General features: G+C 36.5%; 1 protein-coding gene across 1 annotated transcript in view; it reads right to left on the reverse strand.

The window, feature by feature from the left end:
* The window catches only part of LOC106875733 (uncharacterized), a 311,359-nt gene that overhangs the window by 2,526 nt on the left and 288,459 nt on the right, over positions 1–20,374 (reverse strand). The window contains exons 4-5 of the mRNA XM_052971892.1: positions 11,196–11,367; positions 4,013–4,603 (exon numbers count right to left, since the gene is read on the reverse strand). Of these exons, the coding sequence (XP_052827852.1) occupies positions 4,013–4,603; positions 11,196–11,367 (763 nt within the window). The remainder of the gene's footprint in view (positions 1–4,012; positions 4,604–11,195; positions 11,368–20,374) is intronic.

Below are 20,374 nucleotides of genomic sequence, written 5' to 3' on the forward strand. Positions count from 1 at the left end.
TGGCAACAGGAAGGGCATCCAGCCTTAGAATAATTTGCCTCAACAAATTCTATCTGACTCATGCCAGCACGGTAAAGTGGACGTTAAATGTTGATGACAATAATGATGATAAATACATAGTACTGAGGCACTGTTTTACAGTTGGGTACTTAGTTCATTGCCCCTGGAAGGATGAAAGACAATGTCAACCTTGGCAGAATTTGAACTCAGGACATAAAGAAGAATGAAATGCTACTTAGCAGTTTGTCCAACATGCTTATGATTCTGCTGGCTCGGTATAGATAATAGCATGTAAATATTGGGTTCAAAAACCTTTAGGTGGAAAATGTTGAAGGCCTCTTGTGGGACTTGAACCTATGTCTTTTGTAAACATGAAAAATGTTCTACCATTCTACCAAAGCAATCCTTTAAATTTCTCCATCAATTTTAGGTGTGTTCTTACTAGTGGCGTTGTATGTTGTCTACATCATAAGAATTTAGAAATTTGGAAAATTCAAGAGAGATAAAATAAATCTTTTTTTTTTTATTTCTTGTCTTAATTCAGTGTTATCATTATCATTTAATAATATCATTTAAGCAATGTAAATTTGGTGAAATAAGACTTGGAGTTAGATAATTCCACAGCAAGACAAAGAATTAGACAATTCCACAATAAGCCAAAGAATTAGATAATTCCACAGCAAGCCAAATCCATTGCTTGATTTTGATTCTGAGACTTTGATATTTCAATTTACTTCATGAGCCAAAAAGGGAGCCTCCATATGGACACTGAAACTGCTAGAGATAGCAACCAAATCATTTTTGAATTACATTCTACCAGCTTAGAAAAGAAGACACATTGGATAATGTTGTCCTAGAGATACCTTCTGTGAATGAAAGATGGAATGGTCATGGACGGGACGTTTTTGATCATAGGCCTATATACCACTAAGCATTCACTTCAGTTATGTTAGGAAAGGATCAATACTACATAATCTTTGCCTCTCCTCATTGAAAACTTATGCCTATATAAGGTGAATCAGTGACATGGTTATTGTCTATCAGGCAAAGCAGGGAAGTGACCGAGTAATTAGAGTTTTGGATAAAATACCTGTAGTGTTTGTTCTTAATCTTTGTGCTCTGAGTTCAAATTCTGCCATGATCAACTTTACCATTCATCCTTTCAGAATTGATAAAAAAAAGTACCAATCCAGATTGGTGAATTGATGGAACAATTAGAAAGTTGAGCAAAATGTGGGATCTGTTTTGGCTCTTTTCATTCTGATAGCAACACCTGTGGTGACACTGATGCCAAGTTGTATTGGTATAAGTTTGGCTGTCTTTTCTTTTGAATGACATTGGTGGTATGGGGAAGGGAAACTTGCATGCATGAACAACAACCAGGTGCCGCTGCTGCCACCACCACTACCATCATCGTTTTAATGTTCACTTTTCCATGTTTGCATGAGCTGGGCAGGATTTGTTGATACAGATTTTCTACGGCCAGATGTCTTTCCTGTTGCCAACCCTTACCTCTATCCAGGCAAGGTAATACATCTTCCTGGCCAGACATGTTTTTGCAGACTATTCAAATTGAATGACATTGCCTGTATGGCAGTGATACTATCATTTACAACTATCATGCAGTATGAAAGTAAGCACACACCATGGGCTTCTTTCAGTTTCCATCATCTAAATCCACTCAAAAGGCCTCGTCAGCCTGGGACTATAATAGAAGATACCAAGGTACATAGTGAGACTGAACCTAAAGCCATGTGATTGGGAAGCAAACTTCTTAATTACACAATCATGCCAGTTTTCCTCAAAAAAATCTTACCTAGGCTTGCAGCTGAATAGTTATCCTTGACTGATAGAGGCCCCAGCATGGCTATAACTCTCAAGCCGAAACTAGCCAAAGAGTAAAAGGGCACAATATTCTCAGGTATAAAGTTGTTCCCTACCACACTCTGGGGTTAATAGTCTTGCAAACTGCATGTTGGCCTCACTAGTGTTGGCAGCATGAGTTAACAGCACCCACTGCATGCTGTGAAGCATTTAGCATTCGAAGAGCATCCAGCTATCGAATCCATGTGAAAGCAGACACACTGGAGCATAATGTAGTCCTTGAGCCCATCAGATTCTATTAAACTGTTCAACCTATGGCAGCATGGGATATGGATGTTAAATGATAATGAGAAGAAGAAGAAGAAGAAGGAAGAGGAAACAGCACCAGGAAGATGAAGGCAGCAGCAGAGGCAGCAGTGATGATGATGATGATGATGATGTCAGATATAAAATAGTTCTAACTGTAAAATGCTCAGAAACAAGACATCACCAATTTTGAGATAATTCAGAGAAAATTTGTTGGACAATTTTTTACAGTTATTCTCTCATCCAATTCTATAAATCTGGACATTCACATAAATAAATGAAGCAGCATGCATCAAAAATTCCACACCTCAGCTACTCAACTCTGAAGGAATTCATCTGTTTTCCTTAAGGTTTTGAGGAAAAGGTTTTAAATGCATAATGTAAGGAAGTGATGGATTACCTATAAAACTGCCTTGATTTCATAGGTAAATGAGAAGTTAAGTGAGATAAATGAAATACTATCTGGAATCTGAAATTGGATAACATGGTCTATTTAGTGAGACATACAGCCTTACTCAGTCCATTTAGTGAGACACAGAGCCTCACTCAGTCCATTTACTGAGTCATACAGTTACACTCAGTCCATTTAGTGAGGCATAGATCTTAAGTCAGTCCATTTACTGATATATACAGTCACACTCAGTCCGTTTACTGAGACATATGAGGGTGAGTCAAAAAGTAATGCCATTTTGTTTAGGACAAGTATAATTACCAACACAGTAATATGTATCATACATCAAAGTGAAGCTGGTCTTCTATGGAGCACATCCCTACTTCTCAACATAGTCACTGTTTCTCTCAGTAGCAATGTTCCAACTTCGAATGAGAGCATATATCCCTGTTCTGTAAAATTCTGTTGACTGTTCTTTGAGCCACCTCTTCACTACAGATTTCACTTCCTCGTCACTGGAAAAATGTTTGCCTCTCAAACCCTCTTTCATGAGGCCAAAGAGATAAAAGTCCAGTAACGAGGATAGTCCAGTGACAAGGAAGTGTAAACTGTAATGAAGAAGTGGCTCAAAGAACAGTAAACTGAATTTTATGGGGCAGGGATACATGCTCTCATTCGAAGGTGGAACATTGCTATTGAGAGAAACGGTGACTATGTTGAGAAGTAGGGATGTGATCCACAGAGGACCAACTTCATTTTGATGTATGATACATGTTCCTGTGTTGGTAATTATACCTGTCCTAAACAAAATGGCATTACTTTTTGATTCACCCTCGTACATCCTCACTCAGTCCATTTTAGTGAAACATACTGTTAGTTACACAACAATTCATTCTATTACTAAGACATAAACTTACACATTCAGTCCTACCATTGAGACATACAACCATACACAATAGAGTTACCGAGAGATACAGCCACATAAAAAAACAAACAAACTGGGGCTTCATTGGTTATGATGATGAGGGTTCTAGTTGATCTGTAACATGCAAGTGGCTGAGCACTCCACAGACGTATGAATCCTTAATGTAAGTTCTCAGGGAGATTCAGCATAACAAAGAATTTGATAAGACTGGCCCTTTGAAATACAGGTATTATTCATCTTTGCCAGATGAATGAACTGGAGCAGCATGAAACAAAGTGTCTTGCTCAAGAACACAATGCACAGTCAAGAATCAAACTCACTTCATGAGTTGAATACCCTAACTCCTAAGCCTCATGCCTCCACAACAAACACAGATACAATCATGATATCTAAGAGAGAGATAATGAATAAGAAACAGTTAATATAGGAACAGTGAAATATAGAAGTGTTAGAACATGGATCTGAGATGCAGGTTTTTGTGAAAGAACACACAGAGATGTAAAATATTGGAGTGGAATTAGTACACAGATATCTTAAAAAGACACTCAACAACAATGATAACTTACCACTTAGCTCTTTTTCCATCAGAAGTCTACGCTGAGCTTGTGGTTTAATCCTCTGATCCATGGGTTGCACAAGCTGTAAATGGATTTCACTTTGATTTTTTACTTTATTTGAGTCTTGTAAATTCACAATAGCAACATTTTTGTCTGGTTTATGGGATGCATTCATTAAAATGGGCTTCAACGGGTCTACACCAATGTCAGAAAGTTTATTATTTGAGATTTTCTGTACAAGTTTAGCTGGCATTGGTTGTATTAATAAATTTTGGGGTTTGTTTGTTATAGTTTTCACAATGTTTAGGATTCCTGTAGGAGCTGTTAATCTATTTACAAAACGAATGGAAGCAGCCTTGTGTTCTGGAAAATTCAGAGGTTTCGGCTCCTTCATTTCTGTCTTATCTTTTATACTTGCATCATTCTGATCATAATAATATTCCTCAAACTTTTTATTGGTAAAGAAATTCTCTTTGAGGTTTTTAGGTTTCACTGGTGGCATTATACCAAAACAACCACTTTCTTTTTGCCAAGATAGAATCTGCTGCAGATAATTCAAGTGTAAAAATTCATAAAATCCAATACTTGGGCAAACAAATTCTGTAAAAACAAGAAAAAAAAAATTAAGAAACAATTATCAGTTTAAATTATTAAAAACAAATGATTTTTTAAAAAAATATATTTTTCAAAATATATTTCTTGACAAATGACAAGCACCCCCCCCCCAAAAAAAAACAAACAAAACTTTACTGGCTGCATGCAATAAATGCTGCATATTGCTGTAAAGCAGTCATAAAGAGAACAATCATTTGATACAAATGCATTTGGTGCAGCAAAATGCACAATTTGAAGTGATGTTAATGGAACTTTACATTACTGTAAAGTGTTAATTTACATTTATCACATTTCTGTGACATACAAATATTGCATAGAAATAATTATCATGCTGATATTAACAATGGCTGAGAAGCTGATGCTGACAACAATGGTTCTTTAAGAATAGCAACAAGGAAGTTGTGACATTCATACTTTTGTTAAGATCATTAACAATGTAAGTGAATTATTTTCCACTGGGAATTTAAAATTCCAGTGTTAGTCTTTGTTATAATTTTGTTTTTTTTTACTCTGATGATAATAATAATAATGATAATAATAATAATAATAATAATAATACTAATTGTAGCAGTTGCTGTCGTCATAGTAGTAATATTTCAAATTTTGGTACAAGGCTAGCAATTTTAGTAGAAGGGAAATAGTTGATATTATTGACCCCTCAGTGGATTTGAACTCAAAACGTAATGAGTTTGAAGAAGAGACTGCAAAAGAGACTGCAGAAAGAGCAGCCATTAAAGCAAGCATATTGTGATGTAACAACTGAGTTGGTACATTTTTCTGCATATAAATAAAAACAAGTATTTTTAAAAAGAAACATTAAATTCAAAATAATAATAATAATAATAATAATAATAATAATAGCAATAAATGCCCATGATGCAGTACCAGGCACCAGCTCTCATGGCTCCTGATCTTAACTAATTGGAAGTGTTATCATGTACATTGTTTTGTCTTGGTGTAAAAGATGGGCTACAGAAAACATTCTGTTCAAAACCAGATTTGCATGTCAGTTGTTTGACTTTAACCAGTTGAGCATGTCCCTTAGTGGCTGATGATATGTGCATCTCTGATCACAAGCAGAAGTAATGAGAAAGCATCATAGTCATGTGTTGAGAGGGTTCTGAATAATTCACCTATGGAAACATGAGTGTTTCATTGAACATCCTTAAACAACCCTTATTCAAGGACCGTTTGAGTGGGAAGGGCTACTCGACCTAAAGAAAATTCTAACTGGGCCCCACCTGCAAGGTCATGCACTGTTTATCTTGATATGAGATCACCATGTCATGCACATATGGTTGAGATGCATGTGCCTGGTGTATCTTTATCAGACGAGTAGTCATGACGGGTATAATGGGCTTCATATATTTTACCCCAGTGTCACTTTGATGGCATGTACTGCTCTCTCACTCAATAATAATAATAATAATGATAATAATAATAATAATAATAATAATAATAATAATAATAATAATAATAATAATAATAATAATAATAATAATAAAGGATAGTCTGATGTATCTTGAAATCCTTAATACTCCTTGGTTTAAGATACCTGGTTTGCCTACTTCAGTCAATACAATTCATTTGCTCATACCCTTAATGTTACTACCATATTGCCATCTTAGACAACTGACCCAAGAACAGGGGTTTCTATCACCTTTCATATTAAGCTTTAAGGGATGTTTGAAGAATGGGACAAAGGTTTGTTGGACAAATAAAATGAGTACTAAACATTTTCAACCAGATGTGGCTGAGTGGTCGAGAAGCTTGCTTCCCAACCACGTGGTCATCTGTGAAAAATGTGTCTGGCCATGGGAAATACTAACTTACTTGGAAACAAATCTATTGGCAACAGGAAGGGCATCCAGCCTTAGAATAATTTGCCTCAACAAATTCAATCTGACCCATGCTAGCACGGTAAAGTGGACGTTAAATGTTGATGACAATAATGATGATAAATACATAGTACTGAGGCATTGTTTTACAGTTGGGTGCACTTTCTGTTGCTAAACCTTACCTGTTTTTTAAGCAAGAGGCTTCCATTCATTCATCTTTAAAGCACAGAGCTTGCAGATGATTGAGTGGGAATGTCAATGATCAGTGAATTGCTATAATTCTCATACAGCATATAAGCTTCCTTTCTGAAGATAAGTGGCAAAAATGAGACTATAAATATTACACTATCTTTCCTTTTATTTAGTTGCTTATTTTCATTTTTTATTTTTATGGACAAAGCACCACTTGAGTGTGGCCGATGCCAGTACTGCCTGACTGGCCCTCGTGCTGGTGGCATGTAAAAGCACCCACTACACTCTCAGAGTGGTTGATGTTAGGAAAGACATCCAACTGTAGAAACTTTACCATATCAGATTGGAGCCTGGTGCAGCCTTCTGGCTCGCCAGCCCTCAGTCAAACCGTCCAACCCATGCCAGCATGGAAACTGGATTTAAATGATGATAATGATGATGATGATGATGATGATCACTGTTTGTAGCTCAGGACTTTTTCATGCAAAATGCTGAATACAAGCAATTTCTTTTTTCTTTTTGAATACTAGGTGAGTAGCCATGCACATCAATCAGCAGAAACCCACTCTACCCCACCTCACAGTAATCCCCTTGTCTCTTAGCATGAAGCTGAGTCCCTGCTACTTACCCCCAGGGTTAGTAGTCCTGCTGAAAATTGCATGATGGTCTCAATAGTGCAGGTGGCACAAAAAAAAAAGCACCCAGTCCACGCTATAAAGAAGGGCATCCAGTCATAAAAACCATGCAAAAGCAGACCCTGCACACAATGGTTTCTGTTAAACCACCCAACCCATACCAGCATTGAACATTAAATGATGATAATAATAATGATGAACACTCCTGTGCATGTGATCACACACACACACAGAGGACACATCTATCTATCAAATTCACAGTTATAGCATTGGGCAGTTATGGCACAGCCATTTTGGCACCACCTGTTGGCATCACTGATCCAATGCTGACTTATTTGACATTAAACATTTTAATGTTTCTCTCATTCTCTCCCCCTCACCCCCCCTCTCTGTCTATGTGTCACCATATTTATCTCTATGTGTATGAAAAAATAGATGGCTGTTTATGTCACTTGTGTTCAAAAAATAAATTGTAATGTCTCACTATCTTCCATTCTCTCTATGTATATGTATATTTCTGCATATACATACATGTGTGTGTGTGTTTGCTTCTAGTGCCAAAAAGTACTATTGCCAAAACTGGTTCAATGTCCATCCAGCCGTGTCAAACCGCCAGTGTACAAACAACCAAGTCCAGCTGTCACATTCTACCGGTCATCTGGGGGATACTGCAGAAGACACTTGCCCAAGGTGCCATACAGTAGGACTGAACCTGAAACCATGTGGTTGAGAAGCAAATTTTTAACCACTCATCTATGCCTGTGCCTAAATAGCAACATTAGGAGGAGGAGGAGGAGGAGGAGGAGGAGAAGGAGAAGAAGAAGAAGAAGAAGAAGAAGAAGAAGAAGAAGAAGAAGAAGAAGAAGAAGAAGAAGAAGAAGAAGAAGAAGAAGACGACGACGACGACATTTACTTTCTACAGAGATGAACTAACATAATGTCTTTCCGAATGTATTTTAGTCTCAGCACTTCTAGTACAAGAGTTCTGCCGTTTTCTTAATGGATTCCCAACAGTAAGGAAAGAAATTAGAAGATCTAGCATTAACAATACATTGACTTTGTTGACCTAACAATCAATCTATTTGGCTGCTGTAAAATCAGAAGATGTATGTATGTGTGTGTGTGTGTGTGTGTATGCACGTGTGTGTGTGCGCGTGCATGCACGTGTGCAAGGAGACAACAGGAAGTAAATATACCCCAAGATGGGGAATATGTATTATTCATTAGTTATTCATTCCATCCATTGTATAATTTTTATTACAACAAATAATTAAGGTGGTGGAGTTGGTGAAGAATTTGCTTAGTTCTTATATAAATGAAGCACTGTCAGTCTTCCTGTCGCCAATATATTTACAAGACCCAGGGAGAAGATGTGTGGGGGTTAGTACAGAGACAGAGTGCAACACTAAGATGTTTTACTGTATCTACTTCTGCTTTCGTGTTATTCAATAATGAGTTCAGATCTTGCTGTTATTGATTTTTACCTCAATACATTTCTGAGCAAGATTAAATAAAATAAGTACCAGTTGTATACTGTGGTTAAATGAATGAATGAATTATATAGAAATGGCATTCTGCCTAAAGAGGAAATCATTTTTGGTAAATGATTATCTTTCTTTCATTATGTATTTTCCAGTGTAAAAGGAAGAATTGTAGCAGTTAAGTGAACTGTCAGACTTCTTATAAAAGGAAAATAAAACGCTATAAAGATGAAAATTTATCAAAACTAACAAATCAGATTTTTTTTTTGGCTCTTTAACATATGTTATGCTATGCAAAATTTCAACATCCATTTGCAAGCTAAAGAATTAGCGAGAAAATTCTTTAAATTACAATATTCACAAATGAATAAGTAGTGGATCAAGTATTTTTACACCTGGATACCTCGACCAAAGACAATCTAGTGAATTCTGAAAGAAATGTGAATAACATTTTCAACCAAGAATACAAGGACAAGTTAAGTAATGCTGTCTTGTACTGCATGCAGGTACACTTGAGAAGCTGCAGGAGGAGTTTAAATTTGTGGTCACTGGTTCCACAACCTAACTTCAAAGTCAACAAGAAAAATAAAAAGCAGCCAACATCAATATATTTTAATGTCAAACCAATTTTGAAAGAGAATATTTAAGAAGAAAAGATCAAGATCTCTTAGAATACCACGAAACACAAAATGGCACCTATGAAGACAGTTCGAGAATGTCATGCGGTAAATGTTCATTATGACTCGGGAAACAGGATTATCAACTGTAAGGGATAGGATTATCAAGAGTAAATGACTTTCTGCTATAAATAAATATTTGTTTATATGCAAAGCTAAAGTGGATAGAAAATTTTAACCTTTCTTTACGTTCTGCAGAAAGAGTGGAAAAATAGTTAAGGGGATGAATGGAGAAGAGGAGAAATCACCAGGTATTACAGTGTGTCTTGAAACAAAGAGCATTAATGGACTCAATGAACCCAGCTGAGAATGTAGGCAGGGCACGCAACAATCAAAATATGCTGCAGCAAACAATTCAATTCATTGTGTTCTGTGTTGGCCTGAAAAGGGAAGGGGTCAATCGGTGTTCTTGTTATTTAGCCCCAGGTCACACATGATTGAGTAGATCTATCATCAAAAGCATTCCAAATATGGTCAACCCATTTTTTTTTCAGCTGTGATATATCTAGGACCTTATTATGCACCAAGTCTTCTTTTATCAAAGAAAGGAAGAGAACGAGCAAGAGAGAGAGAGAGAGAGAGAGAGAGAGAGAGAGAGAGAGAGAGAGAGAGAGGGAGGGCGACTGTTATTTCTACGAAGTTGACAGAGAGGCTCCTTTAGAGGTAAGATGTACCATACCATGATGTGTTCCATTCCACATTCTTGTAATTCATTCTATTGCATTCTGCACACTTCCTTACCAGGTGTTACAAGCTTCAATGTCCCATGTCACACTCCCCTGTATTGCATGGTATCCCAAACTTCCTTGTTACCTGTTACATGTTACTGTAAACTGATCCTCCATTCCACATTGTATGTCACATTCTATTGTATTGCATATTACATTCTCCTATACTATTTGGTGTTACAAACTGCCTTGCCACCTGTTACACATTACTATACCCCCCCCCCATTCCACACTGATGTACAGTACGTCACACTCTGTTATATCACATGTCACATGATGTTGTATTGTTTCACAACCACTGTTGCTGATCTATACAAAGTATTAACCTTACACCCGCCTCCTCCTTATCTGATTTAACATCCAGTTTCCTGTGCTTGCAGGAATCAGATGGAATTTGTTGAGGCAAATTTCGCTATAGTTGGATGCTCTTCCTGTCATCAACCTTCACCTGTTTCCAAGTAAAGTAATATTTTCCCATAGCCAGACACGTTTTCTATGGAAGAGTGGAAACAAAAAACCTTGTTTGTATGAAAATGATGCTCGCTTACAACCATCACATGATATCTAGACAATGGTACACACACACACACACATCCTTGCAGATAGATTTGGTGGATAGAGGCTGAAAGAAGCCCATTGTATAGATGAACTTTATTTAATAAATCTATAAATGACACTACCCTAATATAATAAGAAGAGCATTGCAGCTTGCTTGAAGCATTGTGATAAAGAAATTAAATGACAAAATATTGAAGATAGAGATCTTCCAACAGTGTAAAGGAAAATGTTTAATAAACTTTATATTTTAGGCACAAAAGCCCTTCATCAGTAGTAAACAGTCAAGAAATGTTAGTCTCAACACTACTGCCCGTGTTGATTGTTGTGTGAAAGTTTGCTTCTGATGAAAAGCCTTTATGCTTGAAAGATCTAAAGGTTATTTAACTTTTTTGCTTTATGTATTGTAAGATGCTTTCTTTCTTAACTATTGTTATTTTATCCTAAGATAAATGAAATCAAAGTACTTACGTTGCTCCATGAATAGATCCTGGTACATAGGAAGAATAGTTCCAGACATATAACCATGAACCAGGTTTTTCATTTCAAAAAAGTTGTTGGAACAGAATTCTACTTGTAGTTGCTCATGGTCTTTGAAATTGGCCAACTTCAGTACTCTGTTCAATTCTGCAAGACAACCAACCTGGAAAATGCAAAGTTGTTATAAGAACTCTTATTTCATCATTGTCACACAAAAACAAACATACATGACAATTAAATATATAGCAACACACATACATTATAATTTTCATGTCATCTGTAGCTTCTTAATTATGATAAGGTTTATTATATTCATTTGTCTGCAGGTACATTTTATGTTTTAGGATAATCTACAGTTGTAGTATAATTCTCATACAATGTATAAATTTTCTTTCCGAAGACAAGTTGCAAAAATAGGATTATAAATTAAATTCAAATTAAGCTAGCCACCTACACTTTTCTCTGCAAAATAGGGGTAGTTTATCCTGTTCTGGCTATATTAGCATTATTCTGCGATTGAGAATTTAAAAAAATCACTTCTTTAACTTTCTAAGGATTATAAATGTTACTCATTCTCTTTTCTGAGTTAGTTGCTTATTTTTATTTTTAGTTTTTTTTTCAAGCACAGGTGTGATCACATGATGAAGAAGCTTGCTTTCTAATTCTTTTAATTTATTCTTTTATTTGTTCCAGTCATTTGACTGTGGCCATGCTGGAGCACTGCCTAATCATGAGGTTTTTGGTTGAATATCACTGCAATGCACCTTGAGCAAGTGTCTTCTATAGATCTGGGCTAACCAAAGCCTTGTGAGTGGATTTGGTAGATGGAAGTTGAAAGAAGCTCATTGTGTGTGTGTGTGTGTGTGTGTATAGGGTGCAATGGGTAAATTGTTGCCATTTTATATTTTTACTTTGCACATACAGGATTTTACTAACTACACAGTATAGTAGGGTCAGTTGGGCACCATCTGTAAGAAAAACAGCACCATGATACAATTCACTCTGCCAGAAATTTGGAAACGACATGCTGTAGTGCTTGGAATTCATGACAGAAGCTCTAATACAAACAGATGGTGAACACACAGAATAACCATTGGCTTGCCGTGTCCCCAAAACATGTACCGAATGTGATAAAAGTCAAACATCCAGTCAACATCATGGTGTTTGGAGTGATCACTAGTGATGGCGACATTATGCTTCCATTCTTCTTCCCACATGGCCTCAGACTCAACACAGAGCCCTATATCAAGTGCCTGGAGTAAGTAGTGCTGCCCTTAGTCAAGACCCTATGTCTGGCAAGACCCTATGTCTGGCAAGAGGATTCTGCACCATGCCACACAAGCAGGAGAACCCAGTCATGGCTGTCAGACAATTTCTGCAACTACAGCACCCCTAACATCTGGCCACCTAACTCCCCAGACTGCAACACCCTTGATTATTATGTGTGGGATGCAGTTGAGCGAGAGACCAATAAAACTCCTTGTAAATGTGAATGAACATTATCATACAAGCAAGATTGTATATCTTTTCCAATCTTCTGTGGAACAAAATGTCCAGGCATGGGTAAATATTATCTTGCTTTGAAACTGGTGAAGGTTAGTGACAGGAAGGGCATCTAGCCATAGAAAAACTTATGCCAACAAATTCCATCTGACCCATGCAAACATGGAAAACTGGACATTAAATGATGATGGTGACAATGAAGATAATGATTCTGCATTTTATTTTACCATTTATTCTTGTCCTCATTTTTCCTTCTCTAAAAACATTATACATTTTAGTTGAATGGTATTTTCAATAATTTCCTTTTATCTTTTGAAAATTTCTTAAAATCAGTCCCTTTCTATAAGGTAACCTCAGGTTCAGAGACATGGAACTAGGAGTTGTGAAATATACATAAGCATTACTTCTTGTATTGGGCATAAATTTATATCTTCTTTGTAAACACTAGCACTTACCTGATTACATACATAAATCTAGATATTTGTGTGTATGTGTGTGCGCATGTATATCTGTGTGTGTGTGTATGTAAATCAAAAGTGCTGTAAATCAAAAGTGGGCCAAGCAAAACAGTTCATTCAGAAACTGATAAAGAAACATGATAGGCATGTAGTAGAAAACAGTTATTTAAAATCAATAAAAATGTAAGCTTGAGATAAATAAATCAAATAATTGATAAGGTTAAATATACAAGGTTGATAATTTGATAAAAAAAGGGTTGTGTGTGTGTGTGTGTTGATTTGAAGCTGATGAATCACCCCTTCCTTCCTTCCTTCCTTCCTCCTTCTCTGTTTCATCTTGCTTTTGTGCAGACCTGAACAGATGCAACACAGCAAGAACATTCTAAGTAAAACTGGGTTTGATGCAGTTATACTGACTCACATGATAAAAGTGGATTTTGGAAAACACCTAATTTCCTCTCACTACACACACACACACACACATACACACACGTGCACAAAACTGAAGTTTTTGGGAAGGGATCCACATGAATTTAGAATAGTCTACAAGGAAATCCTACACTACACAGTCTGCAACAGACTTTCTAAAATTGGTACTTGATGGACTAATTCATTTTGGCTTTAGTACATCTACATGTAATAATATTTAATATAAATTTAATACAACTTATATTGCTTATTATTAGTCACAGTTTTAGGTGTGGATAGGGTTTGTGGTTTAGGCATGGACGTAGCTGTGTGGTTAAGAAACTTGCTTTTCAACTATGTTGTCTTGGGTTCAGTCCTACTGCATGACACCTTGGCTAAAACGCATTTAATATAGTCACAAATTGATCAAAGCCTTGTGAGTGGAAATGGCAGATAGAAACTGAAAGTAGCCTGTTTTATATGTAAATGTATGCGTGTATGTGTCTGAGTATGTCTGAGTGTGTATGTGTTTGGATGTACCCTTGTCTAATTGTAAATGAGCATCATCATGGTGCAAAAGATGCTGTTCCTTTCCACTCTTCCATGTAAAACATGGCTAGCTGTGGTAAAATATTATCTTGTGTGGAAACAAGTGAGGGTTGGCTACAGGAAAGGCATCTGGCCACAGAAAACCTGCCTCAACAAATTCTGTCTAAGCCATGCCAGCATGGAAAAACAGATGCAAAATGAATGACAATGATGGTTGGGATTAGGATTAAGGCTTAGGGTAAGCATTTCAGATTTAAGGCTAGGGTTTAGTGTTAGAAGATAGAATTAGGGTTCATGCAGTCCTGTTAATCTATGATTCAGCATTTAGGGTAAGATAAATGATTCATTTCTATTATTCGTTTCTCATTTTTAATGAGACGAAATTTAATTCTCTGTTATAATGGTTGTTGGATTCTTCTGAGACAATTATGAAAAAGGTAATAAAATGGAATGAAGATTCTTGAACAACAAAAAAGAAAAAAAAAAGGACTAGATCATCATCATCATCATCATCATCATCATCATCATCATTTAATTTCCATTTTCCATGCTGACTTGCATTGGAGAGTTTGACAGGAGCTGGAAAGTCGGAGAGCTGCACCAGGCTCCAATTGTATTTTAGTATGGTTTTCTATGGCTGAAGGTTTTTCCTAATGCCAACCACATTAGAGAGTGTACTGGGTGCTTTTTGCGTGGCATCAGCACAGGTACTTTCTACATGGCACCAACACAACTGCTTTTTACATGGGGATGTAAACAAACCAACAAAGGTTGTCAAGTAGTGGGGGTGACAAGTACAGACACAAAGACACATTTTGCTCATGAGGCACTGGTCAGCCGGGGCAGTGGTGCTGTTGGAGAAAACATTTGCCCAAGGTGTAAATGAACCCAAAACCACATGGTTGCAAAGTGAGTTTCTTAACCACACAGCCATGCCAGGTCCTAAAAACAGATGAAAATGGAAAAAAAAAAGAAAAAAAATTCCTTCTGAGGCATTGCTGTGTGGTAAGAAGCTTCCTTCCCAACCACATGGTTCTGGGTTCAGTCCCACTGCGTGGCACCTTGGGCAAATGACCTCTACAATAGCCTTGGGCCGACCAAAGCCTTGTGAGTGGATTTGGTAAACAGAAACTGAAAGAAGCCTGTCGTATATATATGTGTGTGTGTGTGTGTGTCTGTCTGTCTGCTTTTGTCCTCCCACCATCACTTGACAACTGATGTTAGTGTGTTTACATCCCTGTAACTTAGTGGTTTGGCAAAAGAAACCGATAGGGTAAGTACTAGAATTACAGAGCATAAGTGCCAGGGTTGATTTGTTCAACTAAAGGCAGTGCTCTAGCATGGCTGCAGTCAAATGACTGAAACAGATAAAAAGAAAAAATACCTTCATGTGATCTTGCGGAACAATGAGTTTATTATTTATTATACATTAATATCTGGTGATCAAGCTTATGTCAGTTTTCAGTTGTGATAATACAGAAGAGACTTGCAGCTTTTGGATTTCATAGAAGCTGCAAGTTTAATGAAATAACATCGAAATATTGTAGAAAATATCGCTCAGTAATATAATGTGTGTTTGCATGTGTGTGTTTAAATGGAAGAAAAATAATAAACTTCCATAAAATATACTGTCTTTGTGAATGCAAGTGTGTTTACATAATAGGGAAAAATAATAGACTTTGATAGCTCCACTGTGTTTAACGTGACTAAATTATTACCCCACATCAAAAAAGTTTATTTTATTTCAATTCAGGCAATATACAACAGACAATATTCACTCATTCCTGTTTTTCTTTCTTTCTTTCTTCTTTATTTTTTCAGCTTATTACTACTGTTTATCCTTCTCTTTCTCTCTTAGTCTCTCACACGCATTAGAGATGATGATGATGATGATGATAATAATGAGAATAAGCATTAGAATAATAATAATGATGATGATCATAATATTGATAATAATGATGGTGTTAACAATAACAACAACATAGTTGTTACTATTATAATTATTGTTGCTGTTATTATTATTAACATCATCATCATCATCATCATCATCAACCACCATCATCATTGTCATTATTAAAGCAAGCAGATCTCATAAATCTGTTTGCAGCAATAATTCAGACATGGAGTCTGAAGACAGATGATGTTAAAGTGTAAGTTCTCAGGCCACAATATATTTTTAAGATATACCATCATTCTGTTTCAATCCCTACATGTTATAGCAAACTGTATCATATAAATTTTTAGGTCATGAGATAAATTAGCCATGTTGCTGTTGTTGTTATAATACATACCAGGGTTCCATTGCATATAAATCAATGTTTTTTAAATATTCTTTTATGTTTGTACTTGTTTCAATCATTCAACTGCGACCATGCTGGAGCACCACCTTAAAGGGCTTTATTTGAAGTAATCAACCCCAGGACATATTCTATGTAAGCCTAATACTAATTCTATTGGTCTCTTTTGCTGAACTGCTAAGTTACAGGGACGTAAATGCACCAACATCAGTTGTCAAGCAATGATGAGGTGGGGGAGTCAAACACAGACAAATGACATGCACACACACACACACACATATATATATACATAACAGGCTTATTTCAGTTTCCATCAACCAAATCCAATCACAGGGCTTTAGTTGGCCTGATGATATAGTAGAAGACACTTGCCCAAGGTGCAACACAGTGGGACTGAACCCAGAACCATATGGTTGGGAGGCAAGCTTCTTACCGCAAAGCCATGACATTCCTAAAAAAATGAATTCACAAAATATTTTGTTCTCCTCTCTGTTTCATATTTTATTGTTGATTATTTTCTGTTACTTGTTTTAGTTTAGTCCTTCCAACCCTCCAGCCATATAATTTATATTAGACAATGTCTACTTTCGTTTTGAACACATTACTCTTTATTTCTTCATTTACGTTTTCTTTACATGACATCATAATAATTTCCTGTTAATCATCCCTCACGGCCATAAATCCCAGATAAATTTTCAATTTGCTTAACTTCTCTATTTCACACACACACATACACCACCACCACCAACAACAACAATTTCATCCTCGCCACTGCCACCGCTACCACCACCATTGTTTTAGCAGTCATTTTACAATGCTTGTAAGAGGCCAGATGAGATTCATTGGTGCCAAATTTCCTTTAACTGGATGTCCTTGCTGTCACCAACCCTCTCTTGTTTCTGAGAAAATTAATAGTGCAAGCAGTTTTGGGGGTGGGGGCAAGTCAATTACATTTGAGATGTAGTTAACACAGACAAATTCACATTTGGAACTTGAGAAAAGTCTTGCATATTTTTACTGTTCCACTCACAGATTGCACTTGTAATGTACGAATTAGCTGGTCGATTTCTCCTTCTGAAAATCCCAGTTTATCAAGATTCTCTTTGAAGCATTTACTAAAACCTAGTGCTCCAATTATTATTGGTATGTGTGTGTGTTTGTGTGTGTGTGTGTGTATATTTATGTATGTATGCATGCATGTATGTATGTATGTACGTACAACAGATTATTTCAGTTTCTGCCTACCACATCTTTTCCCAAGACTTTGGTTGACCTGGGGTTATAGCACAAAACAGTTGCCAAATGTGCTTTGTAGTAGTACTGAACCTGAAAGCACATGGTTTGGAAGGAAACTTTTTAACCACACAGTCCTTGACTGCTATTCTAAAGTAGGTCTTTAGAACAGGTTATCAACAACCAGGGTGGTGGGATATTATCTAGATTAAATATATCAATTAAGTCCAAAGAAACATTTGTTTCTTTCCCATCTTGAAATGTGATAGGACTTTCTTTCTAACCTAGTATAAGTAAATAAATAAATAAAGCTTGATGTCAGGTATAATTTTCATTCCCAGTTTATTTTGGGCCTATTCCTTACACATGGTCTACAAAAAGAATCAGTACAGCAGAATAGTGAAAATTATTTGGCTGGACCAGAACAGATGAGGATACAATGAAAGTTAAAACTCTGGTATTCAATTGTGAGGCATGTTCCACCACTAAATTTAACCCTTTACCATTCAATACTTTGTGTCCATGTACCAAGGTATTTGAAATTTCCAACTACCCTCAGCGACTTACCATCTCTCACTTTCACTGATACAGGCATTTCGTGGTTGAATACTTGCAGCTGTTTTCTTTGCGTTACAGTACAATCCTACCTTCCCCTGATTCCTGCTCTAATCTGCTCAGTACCTCTTATACCTGATCTGTCTTCTCTGTTAGTAATGCCAAGAACTATATATATGACTTCCCAAATGGGAGATACCTTTGTCTCCCAATTCTTGTTTTATGGGTTGGGGTATCAAAGAATATTAACAATATGATACATGATCCAGATTTAGTGACTTTCAAAACTGTCAGTAATAACCTGCAAAACAACAAAGAAAGCAAGACTTCCCAGAAACAGGGTGCTACCTTTGACTCACCCTGTATGTATATATATATATATATATATATATATATATATATATATATATGTGTGTGTGTGTGTGTGTGTGTGTGTTTGTCATCTCTGCCACTTGACAACTGGTGTTGGCTTGTTTACAACCCTGTAACTTAACAGCTTTGCAAAGGAGACCAATAAAATAGTAAGTATCAGACTCAAAAAAATAAAACAAATGCTGGGGTTGATTTCTGTGACTAACAACTCCACCCCACAAAGCCAGTGTCCCCCACCCTCCGTGGCATGGCCAAAGTTTGATAACCAAAACAAGTAAAAGATAAAAAAAGAAAATATATTTCATAAAAAACAAACAAACTATATGATGTACAAAAGCTGGATTATTAAATACAATCATGAGATCAAATCCTGTTGGAACCATTATGATGGGATATCTTTCGAGATAAGACAATTACTCTTCATGCTTCAGATCTCATTCCTAGTTTAAGCATGAATGGTTAGCAATAGGAGAAGGCATCCACCCAACTGTAAAAATGCTTCTTCTCACTCTTCATATACAAATGTCTAAACTTATAAATAAAGCTACTCGCCCACCAACCCATGCTGGCTTATTAAACAAAACAGATGTAATGAATGGTTGGATTACTGCATTTGCTAAAGTGTGCATATGCATGCAACTGCACACAGTGACAGAGTAAGAGTTTGAACTGCTTGCTTCGCTAGTATGCATGCAAATTCTATTTAAACACCCAAATGGCCACATGCTCACGTCCATGTTTATCTGGATGGAATTCACCATTACATAACACACATACACACACACACACACACAGTCTCTCACACACATAGAGAGAAATGTTTTTCTTCTGGATGACTTCTCTAAACACACTCATGCACTGTTTCACACACACACACAACTGTTATATTCTGGATTATTTCTCTCTCTCTCACTGTCTCTCTTATACACATAGTCTCTCTCCCACCCCCAAACAGTCTCTCTCTTTCTCTCTCACACACACACACACTGTCAAACACACACGTACACCATTTTTATTCTGGGTGACTTCTCTCTCTCTCTTCACTGCCTCTCTCTTTCTCCCCCTCTCTCTCTCGCACACATACACACAATGTCTCTCTCTCTCTCTCACACACACAAACACAAAGTCTCTCTCCCCCACACAGTGTCTCCTTCTCTCTCTCTCACACACACACATACATACATAGAGTTACACACAAACATAGAACTGTTTTTATTCTGATTGACTTCTCTCTCTCTCTCTCTCAAAACACACACACGCACTGTCACACACAACATGTCATGAATGCTTCACTGAATAAACAATTGTCAAAGCAAGTGTGCCATCACCACAGCCAACACCACCACCATAATGTCTCACAGTTGTTGGTTGTCTCTCTTCAACACACACACAGAGTTAAATGTAGCTCAACAAACGCCCAGCCTCCATCACGAGCAATAATTACTTATCATATCACCAATCTCCAATACTAAGTTATTCTAATTATAACAATCACAAGATGACTACAACCACAACAACAACAATAGTTTTGCCTTTCTCCTTCTTTGTCTCTTGTCTTCTTATATTTCCTGACAAGAATAGTTCAATTAAATTCCAGCAATTTTTTTGTTTGTTTGTTTGCCTGAAATTTTTTTAAAATTTCTATTTTACTATTTTAAAAAATTCTATTAAAAAAATTTTTTTTTTACTCTGTCTTTTACACCTTCCATTTGTGAATATGTGTGTGTGTGTGCATATATATATATATAGATAGATAGAAAGATAGATAGATTGATAGATAGATAGATAGATAGAT

The sequence above is a fragment of the Octopus bimaculoides genome, chromosome 11 (assembly GCF_001194135.2).
Source record: "Octopus bimaculoides isolate UCB-OBI-ISO-001 chromosome 11, ASM119413v2, whole genome shotgun sequence".
NCBI classification, from domain to species: domain Eukaryota; kingdom Metazoa; phylum Mollusca; class Cephalopoda; order Octopoda; family Octopodidae; genus Octopus; species Octopus bimaculoides.